The sequence below is a fragment of the Fundulus heteroclitus genome, chromosome 15 (assembly GCF_011125445.2).
Source record: "Fundulus heteroclitus isolate FHET01 chromosome 15, MU-UCD_Fhet_4.1, whole genome shotgun sequence".
Lineage (NCBI taxonomy): Eukaryota > Metazoa > Chordata > Actinopteri > Cyprinodontiformes > Fundulidae > Fundulus > Fundulus heteroclitus.
In genome coordinates this window covers 10,019,279-10,044,035 of record NC_046375.1, presented here as the reverse complement: position 1 = coordinate 10,044,035, position 24,757 = coordinate 10,019,279, and the positions used below count along the sequence as shown (strand labels likewise).

General features: G+C 40.7%; 3 protein-coding genes and 1 non-coding gene across 4 annotated transcripts; 2 read left to right on the top strand and 2 right to left on the bottom strand.

Moving 5' to 3' along the window:
* Positions 1-614: 614 nt before the first annotated feature.
* On the top strand, positions 615-7,818 carry LOC105929538 (WT1 associated protein). Its single transcript, XM_012867372.3, has 8 exons — positions 615-813; positions 1,382-1,417; positions 1,537-1,592; positions 1,689-1,747; positions 1,840-1,967; positions 3,643-3,821; positions 6,319-6,473; positions 6,564-7,818. The coding sequence occupies exons 2-8, from the start codon at positions 1,388-1,390 to the stop codon at positions 7,220-7,222; spliced, it is 1,266 nt and encodes a 421-aa protein (XP_012722826.2). The 5' UTR covers positions 615-813; positions 1,382-1,387; the 3' UTR covers positions 7,223-7,818.
* Positions 7,819-8,467: 649 nt separating this feature from the next.
* On the top strand, positions 8,468-15,304 carry acat2 (acetyl-CoA acetyltransferase 2). The gene is made up of 9 exons (XM_012867342.3): positions 8,468-8,516; positions 10,103-10,237; positions 10,358-10,539; positions 12,358-12,475; positions 12,568-12,711; positions 12,791-12,913; positions 13,006-13,160; positions 13,271-13,381; positions 14,564-15,304. The coding sequence occupies exons 1-9, from the start codon at positions 8,468-8,470 to the stop codon at positions 14,732-14,734; spliced, it is 1,188 nt and encodes a 395-aa protein (XP_012722796.2). The 3' UTR covers positions 14,735-15,304.
* On the bottom strand, positions 15,298-20,123 carry tcp1 (t-complex 1). The gene is made up of 12 exons (XM_012867341.3): positions 19,986-20,123; positions 19,433-19,518; positions 19,219-19,347; positions 18,725-18,822; positions 18,530-18,640; positions 18,214-18,395; positions 17,814-17,940; positions 17,338-17,513; positions 17,069-17,192; positions 16,667-16,859; positions 16,420-16,583; positions 15,298-15,702 (listed from the first exon to the last, which is right to left on the bottom strand). Exons 1-12 carry the CDS (start codon positions 20,056-20,058, stop codon positions 15,489-15,491), a joined length of 1,677 nt encoding a protein of 558 aa, XP_012722795.1. The 5' UTR covers positions 20,059-20,123; the 3' UTR covers positions 15,298-15,488.
* LOC118566254 lies at positions 19,622-19,759 on the bottom strand. The gene has a single exon (XR_004932898.1). It is a non-coding gene; the product is annotated as a small nucleolar RNA SNORA29 (small nucleolar RNA).
* Positions 20,124-24,757: the final 4,634 nt, after the last annotated feature.

Here is a 24,757-nt window from a genome sequence, read left to right as displayed (position 1 = left end):
TTCTAGATGTTGCGTTGCCTATGTATCCGTATGCCTTATTCACAAGACTGACATTTAACTTGGAGAGTAATGCAGGTATATTTTGTTTAAAGAAAAAAAATAAAAGAAATTCAAATCTTATCTTTTCTACTCATGGGATATTTTCAACTCTTTGAGGAACACTGCTGAAAACGTGCTTTCCATAGAATAAAAAAGAAAAGAAAGGTTTGCAATCTCTTTGTTTGCAGACTCTGCAAATTGTAAAGAGTCTGTGTGTAAAATAAATTTCCATGTAATAATGTTCAGATTATATTTTTAGAATCATACTACCTTAATAATCCCAGAGGTAAATCATGCTGTCATAGTTACCCTGGGGAAACATGTAAAATAGAAAAAATGACAATCAAATAGAATGTACAAAACAATCTGTAAAGATTTATTTTATTTTTTTGTCTATATTTGGGCTCAGAAGTGCTAATGTGACTCCAGTATGAAAGGAGACTCCAGTATGAAAAGGAGAAAAAAAATAAGAATTTTGCATGCTCCTCCGAACTTAAAAAAAAAAACAAACAAAAAAAGAAAACTTAGGAGTGGGGTGTCTTCATTTATAACATATCTTTGGCTCTGCTCCGCAGCAACCGAAGTGCAGCCCAGCCGCAGCTCGCTCAGAGCCATTCCGTTCTGCCCTCAGTGAGGAAGATGGAAGTCAGCACACCGAAGCGTGACTGAAACTTCAAAATTTCCTTTGCGAAACTTCCCGTATCTCAAACATTCGGACCTACAAGGCATAAATAAAGCCGAGTGTCCCCGGAAGCATCGAAAGGAACGGGCCTGGTGAGTGTTTTGATGGCGCTGGGCCTGGTCACCGCAGCCAAGAGCCCGCTAGTTTCAGGAAAAGGAGCGTAAGGGAGGGAGTCGTTTCCTTCAGCGCCATTTTGTGATAACAAGGAGTCGAAGCTTAGCCAAGAAACAACCGTAACCCGATGGACCGTTAAAATACGCCGAAGCGTTACTCTCGGCCGTGTTTGAGACGCGTTTAGTGCTCGGCGGGTTGTTAAACGCGGTTAGTGGTCGGTAGTTAACCTTGGTTAGCTTCTTCGCTGTGTGTCGCTGTTATCTGCTGGCAGCCACACTAAACACTTGGCTCGGGCAGCGCTTAGTAACTGGTTATGTTAACTTTTTTTTTTTTTTTTTTTTTTTTGTGGGCCGGATAGTTGAACAGGCGCCGAGACGATCTACCCTCCGCCATATTACGCTGGACACACTTTGATTAATTGTGTCTGTGAAACATGGCAGATTTTTACGCTGTTGCCATCAGCCAGCCCCTGGCAACCGAAACCATGATGCAGTGACTTGAAGCTGCGGCTGCTGATCGGTTTTTCTCTTATTTCTTTACTTCTAGCTCACGATGACCAACGAGGAGCCTCTTCCCAAAAAGGTTAATTTCTCTTCCGCCTATCTGTTGCGAGACAGTATACTTGTAGATCCCTTTGTTTCTATTATGGCCACTGGATTATTTTTGACCAGTCTTTTGTTTTTTTTCCCCCTTTCACACAGGTTCGCCTCAGTGAATCTGACATGAAGTCCTTGACCAGAGAAGAGCTGTGTACGAGGTAGATATACCTCTGGTATAGGTGCAAGCTGACATTTATTTATTTTTTTATAGTCTTTTTATCAGTGATTTTTAAAATATGCTTTGTTTCTTACAGGTGGAAGCAGCACGACGCGTACGTCCAGGTCCTAGAAGCGAAATATGCAGAGCTCTGTTGTAAGTTCATTTGACGCCGGCCCGTTACGTCACTGCTTTTGCCAGCGAAAGGGATCCTAATGATGCGTTTTTTTTGGCTTGCCTCCTTGTAGCCAATGACGTGCCAGGACTGAAGGAGTCTGAGGAAAAGCTCAAGCAGCAGCAGCAGGAGTCCGCACGCAGGGAGAACATCTTAGTGATGCGACTCGCCACCAAGGAGCAAGAAATGCAAGAGTGCACAGTATGTGTCAGCTTAACGTTGTTTTAAATTCTGGTTCATATGTTGTGATGATGTATCTCTGCAGCCAATTAGTGCCGGGCTGCCTAGAACACTGCCGTTATTGGTCGTCAGAATATGGCGGATCTGGTGTTTTTTCCAGGCAATCTATGCGTATGCGCTTTCATTAGTAATACTCATTGAATAGCTAATAATACATAAGTTAGGGCTGGACGATAATTCAATATCAATGATAGACATGTGGTTCAATAGGGAAAAAAAGGGGTGAATAAAAAGTTTAGTTTTCCTTCCTTTTGCATTCTAGCCTATCATGTCGGTTAATACTAGTCATTACAACCAATCATAAACGCAGACCCAGGAACGCTCCTTCACCAAGCTTCAAAGAGTTCAGAGAGCACCTGTTCTTCTTTTCTTTTTTAAAGACTTAAAGTTTTGGTAAAAAGGGCATTAAGGAACAGGATAAAATGGCCAGGGCTGCACTTCAAATATATGTTTTTGAATTTTTTGATAATCATTGATATTGATCAAATATGGTTTCTATTTTATCGATATGCTTTTTTTTCTATTTCGTCCAGCCCTATTAACGACCTTCAGAAAGCTAATTCATATAATGTCAGTCATGCTAGAGTTTGAAAGCAGGTAAGGAAAGCTTCAGATCTTTCTCTCACGACTCTGGAGATTTAAAATATTGACCGGTTTGAAATATTTATCAGTCTGCTCAGGAATAATGAGCGCAACCACCTGCAGTGCAGGCCGCCATGTTGGTTTTCACTCTGGTCCAATGTCATATGCATTCAGTTGGATCACAAGTTTTAGCTGTTCTAATTAACAAACTCCTTGGGGAACAAATAAATCCCCTTTTAAAAAGTTTAACAGTTAATTGCAGTGAATCCATGTTTTTTTTCCTTCCATTTTACAAGCTTGTTATTGGTAGGATGCATAACACTGATCTATAAAAATCTCAACCAGTTTGGTCATGATGGACACAAATAATGAATGAGCTTTTCAAAGACCACTCACTGGGCTTTCTATACAGTGAATATCAGGCAAATCTTTGTGAAAGGCATCTTCTCCTTTTGTCAAGTTAAAAGTCCGGCAGCCTTTAATTTATGCAGTTGTCATTTGCCTTAAGGAAATATAATTAGCCCTCAATAAGTGAGTTTTGCTTTAAAAGAATTAGAATGCAGATATACATACCTAAATTATAAATGGAATATGGAGATTTATGTGGTGCTCAAAACTGGTGACTATATGTAAAAAGAAATATCAATAAGAAATGTTTAAATCCAAATAAGAGATAAACAAAATTTTACTTTTTATTAGAGCTGCACAGTATATTAAATTGTAATATCGGTGTGTATTGTTGCATTGACAAAGAACTGCTTGGATGCATTATTAGGTGGACTGTTATTAGAGTGTCATACATAAGTAATTACATATATTTAGCTGGTTAGTGGCCGTGTCAACGGCCTTGAGGAGGGTTTGAACATTTTATCAAAACAAAAAAAAAGTGGGGAAGATGTGGGTTTATTAGAATTGATATTGTTGATATTCAACGTGAATATCGCGTTTTCTAGTCATAATTCCCATCGCATGTTTTGCTGTTGCCAGAAATTAGAGAAGTTTTGCGGTTGTGCTGTTTAACTGGCGACTAAGACGTGTTTGTCCCGTTCTGCAGACCCAGATCCAGTACCTCAAGCAAGTCCAGCAACCGAGTGTGGCCCAGCTGCGGTCGTCCATGGTGGATCCAGCCATCAACTTGTTTTTCCTCAAAATGAAGGCTGAACTGGAACAGACTAAAGACAAACTGGAGCAGGCCCAAAATGAACTGAGTGCCTGGAAATTTACACCTGATAGGTAAAGACAATCAAAATAACTCCCCCCTTCAAACAAAAAGTCAAGACTTCCTCACGCCCCCCACCCTCACTCTCACTGCAGGCATGCAGGAACAATGGTGGGGCGGAAGGCTGACAAAATGCTGTACTCGTCACAAGACTCAGACTTTTTACAGAAAGCCAGTCACTGCAAAAACCAAAACCGCTTGTGTTCTCTTGTACTGTGCCAGCTACATTTCACATAATGTAAAGAGGAAAGACAGTGTGGTCAGGTGACACTTGTGTTTCAGCTCTCTCTCTCTCCCCTCGCCGTCCGAGGGGCCTGGAGGAGTCCGGACTGTTCCCAGGAGGTGGTCGCTCCCTGCCCGCGCCGGATGATCCCTTCCCGACCCCCCCCCCTCCTCAGCTCAAAAGCAGACAGCTCACATATAAAATCAGGGGCATATGGGGGAGGTCGTGTCAGGCGGGGAGCATCCCTAGCCTAAAACATCAATTGAACATTTTAAAGAAAACGTCACTACTTGGTTTTGTAAAGACATTTTAACAGTGGATCACATCACACAAAAACCCGCTAGCCTTTCTGTGAAATGTAAAGACTTTTGGACAGCCTAGACACACTTCCATTCATGTGAGGAAAGTTACTAGGATTAAAAAGTAAGACTTTTTTTGGGGGAAGAGACATTAGAACTGATATAAGACTGTGAGCGGAGCCAGCTCCTCGGTCCGAAAAGGGACTGTGGTTCAGGCGCGAGGGTCCATCCGCCCATGTCTTTGAACACGGGCGCTCCACACGGTAGAGTTTATTTAAATGTTTTCTTTTGTGACCTGTTTCATTTCCTTGCCATTTAATTTGATCTCTCTCGTTTCTCTAAAGCAAACACTTACTGCAGTGTGTGTTGAAAGCGAGAGGCGAGATTGGGCCTCATTTACTCTTGTGTAAAAAAAAAAAAAAAGACAGAAAAGAAAACTTTACAGATTTTACGGATCAGTCGAGCTTTCCAACAGAAACACACTGCTGTAGGTGTGCAGAGTCCTGTTATCAACCTGTGAGTGCAAATGTCCTGCAGAGTTCATGTTATCACTTAATGAGGATGTATTGTTTTGTAATGTGTATTTTTTTTGTGCTTCACCAACTCATTTCTTCCACAGCTTAGAAAACTTGTGGCTCAGGTGTTTAACTTGTGTTCACAGAGTGACGCTGTCACCTAAAAAAAAAAAAAAATCATACTTTTACTATAAAGTAAAACATGAAATACAGCTGCACTTGTTTTTTAGTCACAACCAGCATTGCAGTTTTAAGTTACAATATCACCATTACAAAGAACTACTTAGGTGCAGTTTATGGTAGGTAGGGTCATTTATTATAGGTGCTATATATTCAAACTCTGGATGACTTTTCACAGACTTATTTGCCTAAAGTTTTTAGTGACTTTAAAGCCACAACTCTGGGACAGTGGCTGGGTCGTCATTATGATGGAAAAAGAAATGTGGGTTACTCAGTCTGTATCAATGCTGCTCTATTCAGCTGTGGTGCTGCATGTTGCTGTTTTGCTAATATGGTGCAGCTCTTGGTTAAACTTGGCAGTTAATTTTCTATTATAATTTGAAAGAAAATTATTGGTGAAAAAAACGATAATGTAAGAATTCCTGATTAAGTATATAAATTCTAACAGATTTTTGCTAATTTATTTTGATTTTAATGGCAATCGCTGAATATAGTGTTTTATTATTTACCCTCCTGAGGACAGTCCCATAGGCATACATGTGTTAAAGCTTTTGCACTTGTAGAATTTTAAATCTACTACTCTTTGGGTGCATTTTGCCTTTGAAATGAGGGTATTTTAAACCTAAAGCCACAATAACTACATCTAGGACAGTCTCTTCCTTTTTTGATCTGTGGAAAAGTTGGACAAACGGCATATTTAAGGTTGATTGTGCTGTTGACGTTTTATTTTTCTTTTTTCTTTTTTTTTGCATTTAAAGTGAATACAGACTTCTGTGCACATTTTCTGTGTACTACTGATTTATCTAGATGGAAGGTTTTCTTGCAGTGTTTTGTGTGGTTGTAATGCTCTGTGACGTTGCTCTAAAGTATCCTAAAACATAGTTCTAGTTATATTGGATGGATATAACATTGAACAAGCCGCTGTGATCTTTACTTGCCTTGTACATTGTTCATCTTTCATCCATTTGTATCATGGTAAGTTAAGGTAGGCTGGAACAGTTATTTATTTATTTATTATTATTCTAAAGAGGTTTTGAGTTTTGACAGGAAGCTTCCCTTATTCTTTGTGGCTTCTGACCGGTTTATCAAAATGGTTTGCATGTATTTGTCTTCAACAAGCCTTCTCAAAAGGTTCCCATCCATGTTCACAGTATTTCAGAGCAGCTAGGGCTGGTTAGCACGAGGCCGGAGATTCTCCGATCAAGGCTGTGGAACTCAAGCCCTCGGTGTCTGCCTGCCTTTTTGCATTCGCCTCCTCGTTCACTTTGTGATGTGAGACTTGTTTCCCTTGCAGCCAAACAGGGAAGAAACTGATGGCCAAGTGTCGGATGCTGATCCAGGAGAACCAGGAGTTGGGCCGGCAGCTGTCCCAGGGCCGCATCGCCCAGCTGGAGGCGGAGCTGGCCCTGCAGAAGAAGTACAGCGAGGAACTCAAGAGCAGTCAAGACGGTGAGTGGGAAGGCCGCCGCGTCTTTCCGCTTTTCCTGTGACGCCGTCGTTACATTTGATGAGAGTGTTGAAACGTCCTGTTTGTTCCAGAGCTGAACGACTTCATCATCCAGCTGGACGAGGAGGTGGAGGGGATGCAGAGCACCATCCTTGTCCTGCAGCAACAGCTGAAAGAGTCCCGCCAGCAGCTGGCCCAGTCCCAGGGCACCTCGGCTGCAGCGGGCCCGAGTCGGACTTCCCCCGCAGCCTCCAGCTCATCTGCCGAACCCTCCGCCCAGCCAGAACAGGCCGGCGCTCCGTCTGAGCAAGGAGGAAAAGACTACGGGAGGGTCTCCAACGGTCCAAGAAACAGCAGCGCATCCCAAAGGAGTGAGACCACCGCGCCCAGCCTCTACAGAGAGGTCAGCAGCGCCGAAGAAGACTTTCCAATGTCCCCTGTTGCCTCCAGCCCCGGCGACACCGAGACCAAACTCCCCAACCACTCAGAGGAAGCATCAGGAAGTCAGACTGCGTCCGGTAGAGTCGGAAGACCCGCCGGTTTCAGGAGCCAGCTGAGCGTGGGCTACGAGAGCGTGGACTCTCCGACAGGCAGCGAGACATCATTGACTCAACACTCGAATGACACAGACTCCACCGCCGATCCCAGCGAGGACAAGGCCGCCCTGGTGACCAAGGGCACCAGGACTGCAGGGTCACGTCACGCCCAGAACGGCCTGGACTCCAACACAAGCGACGGCGCAGTTTTGTAATGTACTTTAATGTGTTCTGTAATTTTTTTGTTTTGTTTTTTCTTCTTTTTTTTTTTTTATTCAGTATAAAAACAAGGCAGCAAATACATAGTCTGTAACACAGCACCGTTGTCCAAGAAGTTTTGTTTTCATCCTTGTCCCTTTGCCTGTCGTGATGCCTTTTGTCACATTTGTGTTGCTTAATGGGGATATAAACAGGATTGATGTTAGATTTGAATTGCGTGGATGTATGATTTAAAACTAGTACATTTCACTCTGTTTATTGGAGCACGGCTATGCTGTTTAAGCTGTTGACACTGAAATCAGGCCGTCTGGTGTTGTAAACGTGTCAAGTCAGTAAAATCACTAAATTCCATTAGGTTCCCAATTTTCAAGGAGGTCATTTTTCGATGTTGGCCTGTGGGTTTTTTCTTTTTCTTTTTTTTTTTTTTTTTTTTTGTTTTAGAACAGTTTTTATTTTCATTGGCAAAAAAAGAACAAAAAAAAAAAAAAACACAGCTTTGACAATTCTGTTAAAATGTTAGTAGTTCATGTCCATATTATTCTTCAGCCCTTTTCATGTACTGACCAAATACAAATAAAGACTTTTAATACTATAGAGTGAAACCAATTATTAATAACGACCTGTAACTTAGTTTTAAAGTTTTAACTTTGCAAAAGTTGGATCATAATACATCATTTGATGTGTTGGGGAAATGAAATGCAAACATTGGGACTAAAAGATATGGGAGAAAAAAAGATTTTCAGCATTAAAAGAATGGTTGAAGTTAAGGATTTCTGATAAAATTTAGTATAATTAGGAATATAATCAATTATAAGCCAAATTAGGAAAAGGTGTTTGCCAAAATGCCTGTAAAATATTTTGTTACCCAGGGAAATTGGAAGCCGATTTAATAAATACAACCATAGATTTAAAAGTATATATATTCAATTAAATATTTTTATTACCGACTCAATTCTTTGTTTTTAAATTGAATTTTAACTTGAATTTTAATCAGTCCAGGACACATTTAAGTGATAATTGTCTTTGCTTTAATTGTAAATACTTTGGGCCTCCATAATCTTCCTCATGGAAACCTTTTTTGGTGGAAATGTTCGTCCTCCTAAACACACGGTGGCGCTGTTGTCCCCATGGGTTCCATGTGGACGCCTCCCATTTAAACGTCCGCGCAGTGTCAACAGAGCTGTATATGTCAGTGGACAAGCAGGAAAAGCCAAGATCTCTCTTCAAAGCGACGTCTCAGGATGAACAGCGAACCTGTTGTTATCGTTTCTGCCGCCCGGACTCCAATAGGTAAAGCCAGACATCTTCAAAGTACCAGAACCATTTATTAAAACAGACATTTCATACATTATTACTATGCATTTGTTACATTTTGGCTTGTAACTGTGTAATTTTCCGTGTAGGTAGTTGACAAATTTATGTTGATTTTTCGTTTTTATTATATCCACATTGCCGAGTACAATATGAATAAAGTTATACCTTGTTGACGTTTTTAATTAAGAAAAGTGGTTTTGTCCTCCACTTAGACGCGCAGGGTTCCTGGTGAGCTTTGATTGGTTGGCTCCCAGCTCGAAGCATTCTTTAGCTGTTTGATTGGCTGGTAGGTGTAGTGCCGTGGAACACGAGTTTGCTACTATTGGCTATCAAAACGACGTGAGACGACGTCTAGTGTGGCGTTTTCTCAGATCTGTAATTTATTTATTTTTTCCCCAATTTAAAGTATTTTAGCTCCTTATTGATAAGTAAAAGTAACCTAGAATAAAAATTACGACAAAAACCTTTGAAATTAGAATAATTACCATTTAGGGACATTATATTTTGAGGATTTTTGACGAGGTTCTGTTAAAGGGGTATAAGCAGCTTATAGATGACAATCTTTGAGTCCTTAGGATAAATCCACATTAGTCGGTGGAGACTGAAACTAACAAATCGGTCTAAAGAGGCCGAGACCACAGTAGACCTCGTCTGTCTTCAAGCAACTCATACCAGGAAAAAAAGCATTCCAGTTTTTTTGTGCAAATATGTTTTATAAACCTTAAAACTTTCATCGGGCAATTATTTACTAAGAAATCCAACAATTATTTACACGAGAAATGGAGCTTGGAGGCAGGGCACCACCAATAATCTTCCTGTCTGAAACATTTACTGAGAATCAAATCAAAGCAAAACATACTAAAGTAAAGGTCGTTTGAACATTTCTGTTCAGAGCAATTCTTTCATATAAAAGTAAATGCCTGTATTAATCGACCATAGTAGTTTAAATAACCACTGTTTCATTAATCATACAGTGCTTTTCTTTTATATCAGCAAATTCCTCTTACTTGACATGATTGAAAAAGCTTGGTTTCAGTATATATCAGCGTCCCTTTTAATAACTATGGAATTGAAATGTACAAAAATGTTATCTATGGCTTCAGTGCCTTAGGCATTTTAGGTCAGAACAGGTAATAATTACATTTAGGGGTTTAAATGTGTTTAATTCAAAGTTTTGGGATTTTTTTTTTAAGTGCTGTAAATCAGATAATACTCATGTATATAATTAAACTGTATTCTGAGATTTCACTGAGTTTTAGGTGTTCAGAGTCTGTAGATAAATAAAAATATCTCTTTAGAGCTCCAATATAACTGTTTTAAAAAGTCAAGATTCTTCAGAGCGTGATGAGCATCTTTTTGCACGCGCCACATTTATTGACGATCTAAACGGGCACAACATGAACCCATTATCAGAAACAGCAACGCAGTAACAACTTCGGGGGAACATTTTCTATCCAAGAGTTTGATACAATATATATATATAGTAGTCTGAAAAGGCTGAAAATAGATTCAGACACCCCACCTGTTAACATTGTAATAATAACTTGTCATTTTGTATACAGGCTGCTTGAGCGGCGCCCTGTCCACCCTGACTCTGCGTGACCTGTGCTCGCCAGTGATAAAAGATGTTCTGAAGCGCGCCGAGGTGAAACCAGAACAGGTCTCAGAGGTTATCCTCGGACATGTCCTCACTGCAGGTAAAGAAAGGTTTGGCCAACATTTTCAAGAGATTCTTGGCTCATCTTTTCCACGGTATCCAACCCGTCTTGCAGCATTCCTTCCTACATGAGCATAAATCTTCTAAAACTCTGTGTCAGGTCAAGGGCAGAACCCGGCACGTCAGGCCAGCGTCGCGGCCGGCATCCCGTACCCTGTCCCTGCGTGGAGCTGCCAGATGGTGTGCGGCTCTGGCCTCAAAGCCGTGTGTCTGGGAGCTCAGTCCATCCAGGCTGGGGAGTCCACCGTGGTAGTAGCGGGCGGCATGGAGAGCATGAGCAGGGTTAGTATTGAGAAAATCACTGTAGAAGGATATGAATATACAGTACCCAGCGAAGTATTCATGCGCCTTAAACTTTTTCAGATTTTGTCACATTACAACCACAAACCTTAGTGAGTGTATTGGAGGTTTAAGGGATAGACGCACGCAAAGTGGCACATAATTGTGAAGGGAAAAAATACATAAAAATATATATCTAATCTGAAATGTGTGTAAGCCACTTGTTTCAGATTTTGTATTCAGCCCCCCTCCATCAATACTTTGCAACAGCAAGCAGTTTTCTGGCTGTGTGAAAATGTTACAGTGGATGTATTAACACTATCAACTACTAGGAAATTATGTGCTGAAATATTTTACATGTTATTCAATATAAATATATATATATATATATATATATATATATATATATATATATACACATATATACACATATATACACATATATAGTATGTGTATATATGTATATATATATACACATACTATATATGTGTGTATATATATATATATATATATATATATATGTATATATGTATATATATGTATACACATATGTAAATATAGGTTTTTGTATATTGTTATTTATATATTTATAAATGTTAAATATATATATTTAAATGAATAAAATGCAAAATATTTCAGCACATGACTTTCTCAGTACTTGATAGTTTTAGAACATAACATAAAAGTATATGGCATTTGACATTTTAAAAGTCTTAAGCCCCCCCTGAACATGAGAAAATCCTCGTAATTCGATGCTGTAGCGCACATATTCCCTAGTTACTGGGGGAAAATAGGGAGTACCAATATGGCGGCTGGTGGCTTCAAAGCGACTCGTTCAAACAGCGGGCGATTAGCACTCCAGTGTATTATATAGCTCAGTGGTTTTTACTGGTTTTTCAATATCTAGAGGCAGAGATTTTTGCAAAAAAAACAAAAAAAAAAACTCAAGCTTAGGGAAGTTGGATGGAGAGGGTCTGTGAACAGCATTTTTTTGGTAAGTATTGCCGAGTCTTCAAATCTTGTTGCAGATTCTGATTTTCTATTGGATTTTGGACTGGGCTAAACCGTTCCACTGTGGCTTAGGCTGTATGTTTGAGATCATTGTCCTGCTTGAAGGTGAAATTCTGCAGTTTTAAGTCAGTTGAAGCCTTTTGTTTAGGGTAGTTTTCCGTCACGCAGCCTTTTTCACGGGCCTGAAAAAGCTCTACTTAGTTCTTATCTTACTAAAGTACCATCTACCACATCTTTAGTGTGTCCTCCAGATGGCTTGTGGCAAATAGTGCTTCTTAGGGCTTTCTTCTAGCAATAGGTTTCTTCTCATCGCTCTTCCATAAAAGATTAAAATTCATGGAATTCATAACTATTAGTTGTCCTGTCTAGATTCTCCCTCCTTTTTTCTGAAAAAATGACTGAACCGTGTTTTGTGAAATGTTCAAAGCTAGGGATATTGCTTTATAACCTATTTGTACTTCATTACGAAAATGGTTGCATTTTATTTTATATAAGGGTATAAAAGTAAAGGGGTTTGACTAGAAATGTGCCAGTCTTTCCAGATTTCTTTAAAAAATTTTGTCTAATTTTACATCCTGTTTCGCCTTTACACACCTCTCTGTGTCAGCCTGTCACAGCAAAATACATTTAGACTTACTTAGACTTAGACAACTTTATTGTCATTCTGTATGTACAGTGTGCATACAGAACGAAATTTACATTTGACAGCGCTGCGTGAAAAAAAACTGAAAAAGTTGAAGAGGTTCAAACACTTTTACAAGGCCGTGCATTTAAAAAAAAAAAAAAAAGGCTTCTTTTGTCCACACTCAGGCCCCTCACACTCTGCAAATGAGAGCAGGAGTGAAGATGGGCGACGCCTCGCTGCAGGACTCCATGGTTGCGGACGGCCTGACGGACGCCTTCCACAGCTACCACATGGGAATCACAGGTCTCCGTCTACGCGCCAGTTTAACAGCAACTCGGCCCGTTTTCTGCGCTCCGGTGTCATTTGATGACCGTTTGCCGTCGACCTCTTTTCAGCCGAGAACGTCGCAAAGCAGTGGGGGATCAGCCGAGAGCAGCAGGACCTCTTCGCTGTCAATTCCCAAAACAAAACGGAGGCGGCGCAGAAAGCAGGACATTTTGATCAGGAGATTGTCCCCATCACCGTGCCGTCCAGAAAAGGTAAAGGACTTCTTCGGCTGCCTGGTGATAACTTTGCCCGCGCTGTCTTCAAACGTCAAACGCCTGCCGCCTCCTTCAGGTCCCGTCGAGGTGAAGGTGGACGAGTTTCCCCGGCATGGAAGCAGCGTCGCCACCATGTCCAAACTCAGACCGTGCTTCATCAAGGACGACAGTGGCACCGTCACCGCCGGAAACGCTTCAGGTTCCACAGTTACTCGTGAACCATAAATGAAACCCAGGGTGGGTCTTTGTACAACATAAAGCTGTTTCAATACTATTTTTTTTATTTTACAGGCATAAACGATGGGGCAGCAGCTACTGTTTTAATGAGCCAATCAGAGGCTGCGAGACGGGGCGTAAAACCCATGGCTAAGATTGTGTCGTGGGCTCAGGTAGGCCTTGACCCTTCTGTCATGGGAACCGGGCCAATACCAGCTATCAGGAAAGCGGTGAGATATCAGCAGAACATGAAATGTATCTTATTGAAAAGATGGGTTTTTATCTTTTTTTTTTTATTTGTATCCAACCTCGGTTTTCTAATATGTTACTCTCCTTTTAGGTGGAGAAAGCAGGCTGGCAGCTGGATCAGGTAGATTTATTTGAGATCAACGAAGCGTTCGCTGCACAGTCCCTTGCTGTGATTAAGGAGCTCGGCCTAAACGAAGACAAGGTAACAGTCTATAAAGATTTATGTCGCCAAAGTTTGATGCTTGTTATTTAGAACATTTGACTTAATTTTGAATGGATCCCTTGTATCAGCATTCAGAATAAATTTCATAATACCGCCCAATGTGTCGACACGCGGGAATAATGGAGAAACGTGGCAGCAAACTCAGTTACGTGAAGATCGATTTGTATGGGTTCATGAGTTTAAATGTGTCATCACCAGCAATCTTTACAACCCTTTCCTGTTGCTTTATAAGGATGCACAGAAAACCTAAATTAAATTAAATTAGCAGCACTTCGTCTAAATTTACTAAGAAGCAAAGGTTGTATACCTTCTGACAAGACCTGTACCAGCTGCTAAAGAGCTACTCTCGACTGAATTCAGATTTTTTTTTTTGGGGTGGGGGAGATGGAGAATTTGATAACATGCTAAGGAGCTAATCAAGCCGTTTAAATCACCTGTATTGGAGCAGAAGACACCTAAACATGCAGGAGGCCGACCTTTGATAACGCACTTTGGACAGCCATGTGAAACACAACCTGTTTACCTCTAGTCCAGCGGCCTCCCAAAAGGAAAATGCAGCTGTTGTTACTGATAAGATCGGTAATTTTTTGTGGGTTTATTTAACCGCTGGCTCATGCTACCAGTCACAGGTACATAACACATTTAAACTGCAGCTCATCTGTAACAGATTTATGTAAGTCTGGGTGGGAGAAATACACACAACTTGGCTAAAACACTAAAACTCACCGACCAGGTCTATCAGTATTTCTGTGGGATAAATGTTAGTTTTCAAGAAGTTTCAAGTTTTGAAAATCTCAGGAAATGAACTGCATGCAAAAAATTATATTGATATAACATAGCTAAGCTATAAATATTTTAAGAAGCACAAATTACATTGTTTTGTGTTTTTTACCAGTTTAGTGGATTTAGCGGAAATTCTTGTAGCCTATTTTAAAATTTTTCAGTCACGATTCTCGTTTTGTAGGTGGGTTAGTGTGAGAAGCCCTGGCCTAGAAAATAGAACGGATTAATGTGGTATTAAGCGATAGGAGCAGACACGAACAGTGCAGTGCTTATTCTCAACAACCATAAACAGCATCTGGTTTCTCTACCAGGTTTAATAGTGATGCACCAAAACCCACATCCGGTGCTGACACCACACTTTTTATTCTTGTTCCTCAGGTGAACGTGAGCGGTGGGGCCATTTCTCTGGGTCATCCCATTGGCATGTCGGGCTGCAGAGTCCTGGTGACACTGCTGCATGCACTGAACAGGACAGGAGGAAGAAAGGGCGTGGCGTCCCTCTGCATTGGAGGAGGGATGGGTATCGCCATGTGTGTGGAGAGGGTGTGACATACCTACCTCATGCTGCTTAATAATTACATTTATTTTTGCTAATAAGGGATTATGAAATCTGTTTACATTTGGGTGGCATCATGTAAAATATGCTGCACTGCAGTATAAATTTAAGGCTGTGGTCTTAACCACCCCATAAAAAAGCCATTATCACTGTGAATTTAAAGAGCTTAACATATTTAGTCTATCTAAACTGGTAACATTTAAACTTTACGCAGACAAGTCGCTGCCAAGACAAATCAGCTTCATTTAAGCTACAGAAAAACTGGATTTCCACACTAACTGGAGCTCGTTTTGTCACTTGGTGTAGAGCTTTCAATCACTGAACAGTTCAGTTGAAATGTTTAAATTTTTCGCCGTGCTTTAAGCATTTATTAGACATGTTTAAATGTAACATTCCAATATCTGCTTGTGGGATGAAAACATCTTTCTTTAAAGTTGTGCAAAGCGTAAATCACATCAGTGCCATAATCAGCTCTCATCTTGTGCTTCCTGTAGACTTTTAATGTTTTACTGTGATCCAGCCCGTTAGGTGTCGTTAATAATGAATAAACAAGTCATTTACAACCACTGAAGCTTTATTTGTGTGTCCAAAAACAAAACAGTCACTAACAGTTCCTTTGGAAGAATGAACTCCAAGGACGATGGGAGTGGGAGAAATGTAGAGATGCAGAGTGCATGGCCTACGCTAGCCAGCAAGCTCAGTAACTTATAAATACAGATGTTGAACCTACAGGCACCAGCGAACAGTTCAACCCTCCAGAGATCCGGATTCTACAGCATCTCTGTAGGACCTCCCACCCTCTTTGGGCTCTGGGAAGAGTTTAATGAGGTCGTCGATACGGAGGATGGTGATGGCAGCCTCGGTGGCGAACTTCAGGCTTTTCGTCTTGACCATGGTGGGTTCATACACTCCAGCCTGACGGTTGTCTCTGGGTTTTCCGTTCACCAAGTCCAGACCGATCCTACGGAACAAAAAGAGAAGTTAATCCAACATTAAACTTCAATAGAAAAATGTATTGTACAGAAGCTTGAGCTTTGATTTTTTTTTTTCATAAGCAAAGCTGCTCAATATTAGAAAAACTGAATATTTGATATTACAATGAAAATATTGCTCATAATTAATCCACCCTTTCCTGACTATTATGATTCCACCTCCTCCCAACTTTTTGGTAAGTTTTAGCATCTTAGCCACACAAAAAAATAAATAAATTCGTAAACATCAAGAGTAAAGAAAGTTAGTAATGAAGAATTTGCAAGTATAACTTTAGAAAAATAACACCCTCCCAGATTATGCTTCCATGCTGTTGCTCTATTTTGATGGCCGCAGCGACGTGCAGCTATATTTATGAGCATATATTCATACCTTTAAAGTCCAATTTCTTTAATTTTCCAGACTTAACTTCCAGTGTTTAGTAGTTTTTTTAAGTATAAATATAAAATTTTGTAATTTGTACAGTGGTCCCACATTAAATATGGATTTTGCAGATCCTGCAGACTAAATTAGAGCTAGATAGACTTATAGAGGGATGATGGGCAACTTTTAGACAATTTGATAGGAAATAAAGTCTAACATATTCAGTCTAGCAAAAAAAAGAAAGGAAAAAGTTCCACACTTATCCAGAATGTGAGATGACCGGACATCCTCAGCCAATTCAGTTCAGCGACCCGTCTTAACTCACCATTTGAGATTCTTGCGCTCGGGGTTGACCTGAGCCTCATTATGGAAAGCCCTCAGTTTGGCCACCAGGTCGGTGGAGTCCTGCGCTGCGTTCACAGCCAGAGTCTTGGGTATGACGAGGAGAGACCTGGCAAACTCAGCAATGGCGAGCTGCTCTCTGGAACCCTGAGGAAAGCAAATAATGGATGTTTGAAACATTAACCTTGGTTTACAGTCTCTAAAGGAAGCCCTGAGGTTTATTAACCCACCATGCTGGTAGCGTAGTTTTCCAGGTAAATCGACAGAGCGGCCTCAACAGCGCCTCCTCCTGGCACAACGGACTTGGACTCCAGGACCCTCTTCACCACGCAGAGAGCGTCGTGCAGCGAGCGCTCCATCTCGTCGCACATGAAGTCGTTGGCTCCACGCAGGATGATGGAGGCTGATGAGCGTGCTTTTGTACTGAAGGAATGAAAACAGCATAATTACTAAAATGGGAATCTGTGCCTTCCCTGCTGAAATCATTATTTCCTCCATAAAGCAGATGACTGACACTTAATGTGTATCAAGTTGTCAAAGAATGCAGCACAAGTGTAAAAAGAAAGAAAGAAAGAAAAAAAAAAGCCTTGGATGAAGATAAAAGGGCATTTTTCCATTTTAACAGATCTTACTTCTTGATGAGAATGAGCTCGTCATCACAGATTCTATCCTGCACAACCTCCTCAGCCTGACCGAGCATGGTTGCTTCAAACGTTTCTTCTCCTTCCAGATTGGACAGGGACGGGCAGACAGTGGCTAAGAATCCAAAAAAAAAAAAAAAGGTCAAATTAAATGCAAATTTTCTTATTTAAAGTAAATAATTAGATATACACAACCACTAAGATTCTTTACTATAGTTGTGCAGTACAATTATATCATACAGTACACGCTCCCTTCCTACCTCCTGTTGCCTTTGCGATGCGTTTAAGGTCCCTCTTGAGAACCCGTCTCACTGCCATGGCTCCGCTATCTATAAAGTACTTCAGACACATGTCATCAATGCCACCGGTGGTCAGCACCACATTTGCTCCCGCTGCCAAAATTTTCTGGATCCTCTCTTTGGTGATGTCAGATTCCCTAGAGCAACCAAAAAAAATAAAAAATAAAACATTTAATACAATATTTAAAAAGATTAGCATCCACATATTACCACAGGAGGTTTAAGGCAGTGTGGAAACAGGAATGCAGTAAGATGTAACCATGTCCAGCTCAGAGTAGTGGTCCTGCAGCTTAGGGAGAAGCTGCCACCTTGACTTGTGGCTGATTATGTTTTCTCCCACGCGTATCACTGTGTGAACCACTGGACTGGTACCACAGCAAAATTAAAATGGGATTTACACCTAACGCTGAAGAAAGGAGGAGCGAGCCACGACTTACCGCTGTCTGATCTGGTCGAGTTTCTCCGGGTCGTTGATGATGACCTGGACCCCCATCTTCATCTTGGTCTTCTGCAGGCTGAAGTCCAGGCAGGCTATCTTAGCGTTTACGACACGCTTCACCATTTCTGCGGGAAGAGTAAAACGCGCATTCAACGGGAGGAACGGAGGCGAATTAAAAAGTGGGAACATGTTTCTGGTTTATGGCGACTGTCTGGCTCAAAGAAGCATCACAGCTGACATCCCACTGTGACTTTGCTCCTTTTAAAACCAATCTACTGTCTCCCACGCGTATCACTGCACACGTCACCAACAAAGACGGAGCAGCAAAAAGAAATGGGAGTTTGAATGAAACGCCAATACGAAAGCATCTATTCTAGATAAGTGAGTAACGCGCGTACCTTGCGACCCGACCGTACAGTTCAGCGCGTAGCCATTGACCAGGAAACTCTCTTTCTGGCTGCGGCCGTGAGCTTTCAACACATTCACAGAGTTGATGGAGTATTTGGCCACGCCTTTGTTGTCGACAAACTTCACAGCCATGGCGGCGTCCACCACGATGTTGGCGAAGAAGTCTGAATCGCTGTGGGGCTCACAGTCAAGGCACATAGACGAAACTGAACCGCTTGCTACATTCACACAAAATTCAAAACACCATCACAACGTCATTTTTTAAAAAATAATATGCTGCTAAATTTGGAGCAATATTTAGGATACACTCCGATGATTTTGGAAGACATGGAGGTCTTGGCTGCATTGATCAGACATTCTCTTCCCAGCTCATCTGTCCCAATGGTCAGATTCTCATTTATGTAACGCACCGCCTCCCTGGAGGAACAAAAAGCATTTATTTTATTTTTTTTAAGACGACACCAATCTGCTTTCAACGCGTCTTTAGTGTCCTTGCCTTACTTGCAAGCCAAGCGATATCCGCTGATGACAGACGTGGGGTGAATCCTCTGCTTCACCAGCTCATCTGCACTTTTGAGCAGCTCAGCAGCGAGAATGACCTTAATCACAGAAACACAAAAAGAGAAATTTTATTTGGAACAACTTTAATTTTAAGCCTCAACTTTCCCTTTCTGCACCCACATTTTTAAGATAAAAGTGGTGAAAATAAAGTGCTAAAATGCACAGTTAACCTCCAAATCCCATTATGACCCCACCTCTGCAATGGACTTCCTGGAAACATGTTCCTCGTTATTTTCTGATGAATATTAATCTTGGTGCTTAATTTCAGGTATTTTGTTTGGCAGGGGGTTCTTTAAATGCATATTGCTCTGCACCAAGTTGAACCCAACCTTCCAGACAAATACAATCGGACTTCACAGAGTTATGTTTCACAAGGCGTCTCAATTCAGGAAATTGCCTAACAAGATTTAAAACTGCTGAGGGCTAACACTCACCACAGAGGTGGTCCCATCTCCGACCTCCTTGTCCTGCAGCTCAGCCAGTTCACACAGGACCTTGGCGGCAGGATGCTCCACCTCCAGCAGCTTCAGGATGGTGGCCCCGTCGTTGGTGATGGTGACGTCCTGTTAGGATGACCAGGGCAAGACGGATGAGCAACCAACACATAATGCTGCGTGGACACGATCATTAAATAAAAATGACACTGACCCCTATGTCGTCCACCAACATCTTGTCGAGGCCCACCGGTCCCAGGGAGCTCTTGACGATGTTGGCGATGGATGATGCAGCCATGACTGTTAAAAAAAAAAAAAAAAAAAACAGTCTGCAATCATGGATGCTTCTTTGAACAAATCAAAACTATTCACATAACTGAGTTCCGTGTAAAGTAACGTTATGATTCAATTGTCCTGTCAGTTTATTCAGTGGGGTGCACAAGCAGCTAGCCACACCTTCAGACCATGACAGTGTTACTTTACCCCATTAGCATAGCCCTCCATTCATTAGACAGTGAATGGAAGGTACTAAAACGGGGTTACACATATGCAGTTAGGCCCGATAATATCACACGGCTATTAGTCAATAGAAAAGACACAGTTTTGAGAAACCGGACGCAGCAACGCATTTAAGTTAGCACTAGTTAGTTAGCATTAGCATTAGCCGCACGTGGATTGGGCACCGCAGCAGAGTTCACACTCCGGCGCCTCGCGCTACATCCACGGGGTTTTACCAAAGCACCGAGCTAATGTGCGGAACAACCTACCATTCTGAGTGCGAACAGACTCGCCAGTAGTTCTCTGGCCGAGCACATTTAACGGACCATCTAACATCGACATTTTGGACCGCTGCACCACCGAGAAGAAAGGAAGTGCCGCGGTGCTTTGTGGGTAAACGATTACCGGCTAGAAGGTTCGAGAATAAAATTGGTCTAAAAAGTTGCTGGTCGCGGAACGCGATGGTCTTTCGCTGGGGAGCGGATCCTTCCTATCAATATTAACCGATAGTTCAGGTTCGGTCAGTTAGTTTGGGGAATAAGCGCAGAACTATTGAGCACGATAACGTCGGTGAACTACATTTCCCAGAATTCCGCAATATGCGCCTATGACTAACGGTTCCAAATTTCTACTGGACTATTTGGCGCCCCCTACTGACACGCTCTGTGGGAAGCGTGGAGGGATTCTTGCAAACTTTACCCATGCAATCCACACATCTTGAACTTTTTCACAAATTCATCCCGTTACGAATGTAAAATCAAACAGACAAACATAAAGCACTGCAATACCGGCAAATGGAAGGAATGTTTGTCGAAATAAAAATCAGAAAATTGTGGCTCATAGACTACTTGTTTTCAGACCCATATATGTATATGTCTCTGCATATCTAAAGACTTGCACATGCTCACTTCCAAACGGATCAAGCTCAATCAGGTTAGATGATCATCATCTGGGATCATCAATTTTCTACTCTGGCCTCTGGCTGTATGTTTTCAGTTGTTGTCCTGCTGGATGATGAGCTTTCACCCCAGTGTCCAGTCTTTTTCATCTTCCTTTTTTTCCAGGGTTACCTTTTATACAGCTTCATCCATCTTCCCATCAGTTTGAACGAGCTTACCTGTCCCTGCTAAAGAAAAGCCTCCCCACAGCGTGATGCTGCCACCATAATATGTGGATGGGGTATTCAGTGTAATAGTTAACTAGAACAATTCCTGCACATAACCTTTTGGTTTTGTTGGTGAATTTGGACCTTTAGGCAGAGGTGGGTAGAGTAGCGAAAAAATGTATTCAAGTAAGAGTAGCACTACTTCAAAAAATCTTTTACTCAAGTAAAAGTAAAAAGTACGGAGCCCCTAAAGGGACATGGAGGGAAAAAAAATTATTGCGAGATCTCGCAAAACTATTGCGAGATCTCGCAAAAGGTTTTCCTACGTCATATATATATATATATATATATATATATATATATATACATATATATATATATATATATATATATATATATATATATATATATATATATATATATTTATATATAGAATAATAAGGTCTGATGCCTTCACGGAGTAGATGCAAGTTTGGAGAGACTAAGTCACAAAAACTTGGACGTGTAGACCTGTATCTCTCTGTCTTAGAAAAATAACATTATAATATAAACGATATCTTTTAATCTTACTTGTGAAAAGTTAGCCCTCGAGCCCTGATGTCAATAGTCCGTCGATTTAAACAAAAATACGCCGCCCAGTGCTGAGGTATCATTTGTGTGTTCAGCTTGAATCAGCAGGTTAGGGTAGCAGGTCGACTGCCCCAAGATGGCGGCCGTAATTCCTACGCCGCGACAGTCAGTGCGGGGTCTACTCTTATATTATGTCTGTGGTTTTATCCTTTTTACTTTGCACCTCCGCTGTTGTGTGTCTGTTTTACGTCCGGTTCACTGAAGTAGGAAAACTTTTTCTTTTAATCTTTTAAAATGTCTCTCACTAATGTCAAGTCCATGTCTGTAGCCAAGTACGGATTTAATGTCTTTATATGTCAGGCCAGTACTAAAATAGAAATCAATAAACTTCTCCCATAGATGACGTGTTTGCACCTCCATTGTTTTGTGTCTGTTTACAACTTCTTTTTCTATTTAATGGCGGTTGGCAAACAACTATGTGGTGACTAACCAGTAATGAGTGTGGATCAGGTCATTTGTTTTACTTCCGGTTCGCTGACGTAGGAAACCTTTTGCGAGATCTCGCAAAACTATTGCGAGATCTCGCAATAGTTTTTTTTCCCTCCATGTCCCTTTAGGGGCTCCGTAAAAAAGTACTCAGTCAAGAAAGTAAGAGTAAAAAAAGTATTCAGAAAGAAGGCTGAGTACTGAGTAACTAATCATAATAGCTGATGATATAATATAAAAAAAATAAATAAAGTTATGCGCAAATTTTGGTATTTTAAAGAAACAGATGAAAAAATATACAAATAATAACATAATTACAAAACAACAAATTCAGACCGAAGAAACTATTTTCTTAATCATTGTATTTCAACATTAAACTTGAAAGCAATACTTACAGCAGTTAATGTATGTACAGTGTGTTAGAACAGTGCAAAGTACTTCCAATGACAATATCTACTGTTTACTGTGTGTTAATGTGACCTCCAAATGGCTCCATGAGCTCAGCAGATAGAAAATAACATTAAAATAACAAAGCTTGTGTACAAGTAAGAAGTCTAACTTTACCATAAGCTCTAGGTTTTTGTCTCTCTGGGGCATTTTTGGTAAAAAACTAGCGTGTTCTTTATTCATGAAGTTACTTGCAGTAGGTAGAGTAGCCAGAAATCTCAAGTAAGTGCAGTGATACTAGAGTAATAATATGACTCAAGTAAAAGTAAAAAGTACAGTGTAGTAAAACTACTCCTAAAAGTACATTTTGTTCAAGAAGTTACTCAAGTAAATGTAGCTGAGTAAATGCAATCAGTTACTACCCACCTCTGCGTTTAGGCATGTGTTTTGTGTTTCAAAAACCCACATTAAGAAACAATCTTCTACAATGGTTATACGTATTTGCTAAAAATTTTAAAAGTTTTATTGACCTTTACTGAGGATTGTCTATCACATTTGACTTTCAATCAAAGACACAACATGCTGTAAAATTTACTCCAGGTTGATCAAACATCCCAGGATGCTCCCTGCTGAAGAGGAGGAGACTCCAACCAGACCATGGTATGTTGGAAACTGTACAAGCTTAAGTTTTATTAATTATCAGTAGATGTTTAGTTGGCTGGTTAGATTTTCTATCTATGAAATTAAATATTACCTTTTATTCTTTTAGTTGGCTTATTATACAATAGAGAAATAAAGAAATACCTGGGCTTGTTGCTGTACATGGCAATGCTGGGCTTACTGGACTTCTCAGACTCTGGGAGGACAAATTCCATTTCCCAAGTGTTCTTTCCCTCCGCTATCACATCCAGGAAAAGCTTTATGGCAATTTCTTCTCATCTACACATTAGTGATCCAGCAAAGAATGCATTTAGTTAGCAGAAATGTGGTTGTCTTCATCAGGTTAGACGTCTCCTGGACATCATGAGGAACCTGTTGCGATCTATTCACCACCCAAAGCAGCACGTTTCACAGGGTGGTTGCAACAAAAAACAGAACTTTCCTCAAGTGACAGAAGATGGCCAAATCGACCGGATCCACATTATTTACTGGGATAGTTTTTACACCAGCCCTCTCCTCTGTTGTCACCTGGGTCAGCAGGGATTTACCAGCAAGGGAGGTTTTTTTGGTTTCCTACTGCCACAGAAAGCTCCCTGAATTCACCAAGAGGCTACATTTAACAGCATTATCATCCACAAAGAGCTGTGTGCCACCCAGAATAAAGGCCTAAAACACTTTTCTGTTATGAAGAGCTTGCTGCGTTTCTCCAGGGCGTCCCACGTGAGAGCGCAGCGCAGAAGTCCCCCCCTGAAAAGCATTTACCGGTTTCCACAAGTGCAGCAAAGGAGGAGGCGCAGACAGCCAGCGTGGGTCGACGGCAACGTGGGGCTTTGCAACCAGAGAGGAACTGCTTCATGGATTCCCACAACAGATAAAAAACCCTGAACATACATCAAAAAGACTGATAAAGGCCTGGGCATGGCAGGATTGTTGTAGTCACTTTTGACTTTTCAGGTCAAATTGTTGGTTTGAAATTGTTTGTCGTGTCAGATTTCCTATTTTGTTAGATTACAGAAAATCCAAATCTGTTTTTTTTTTTTTATCAATAAACTACCATTGCATGGTCAAAAACACATTTTAAAATTGAACAACTGATACTGTAGTTTAAAGTAGTCCCAAACTGTACAGAATCCAACAATGATAAAATCTAAATAAATCCCGTATATGCGTATGGTTGTACTAACTTAAGGACAAGCAGGATTTAATGAACGAGTTTGGTATTAAATTGGCTAAATACAAATGCTTGCCATACATTTCGGGTTTGTGTTTGTCATACATTTTGAGAACCATGTAAGAGGATTTTCTTTTAAAGTCACCATTTTGCACTATGCTTTGGTCTGGCGGAAAAAATGTGCAGTTAAAGTCATTTAAATTGGTAGGTGTAATGTGAAAAAAGTTAAACTGGGATTAAAACCGTATATTAATTGCCTCTGTTATATCCAAAGAAAATCCAGCATGGTCTCGATGAATCTGTCTGTTGTTTAGTCGTATAAATGTGTTGACACCTGCAACACTTTTTTATTTCTTTATGAAGAAATCTTCACACTGATGTGTAATCTTTTTTTATTATTATTATTTCTGTAAAACCAAATTATTTAAATTAATGTACATGAAAAGAAATTGTATAACTTAAACAAAACACATCAACATAAATGTGTATTCTGAGGTGAAAGCTGGCAACCCGTGCCTAATTGATACCCTGGCTGAAATAACTTTGATAATGCTTCTTGTAGCCTTCAGATGAGACTACATCTTAGTGGGGTTAGATTTAGGCTTTGACTGGGCCATTCCAGGACTCTTAATTATTATTCTTAATTGTTGGTGGATTTACTG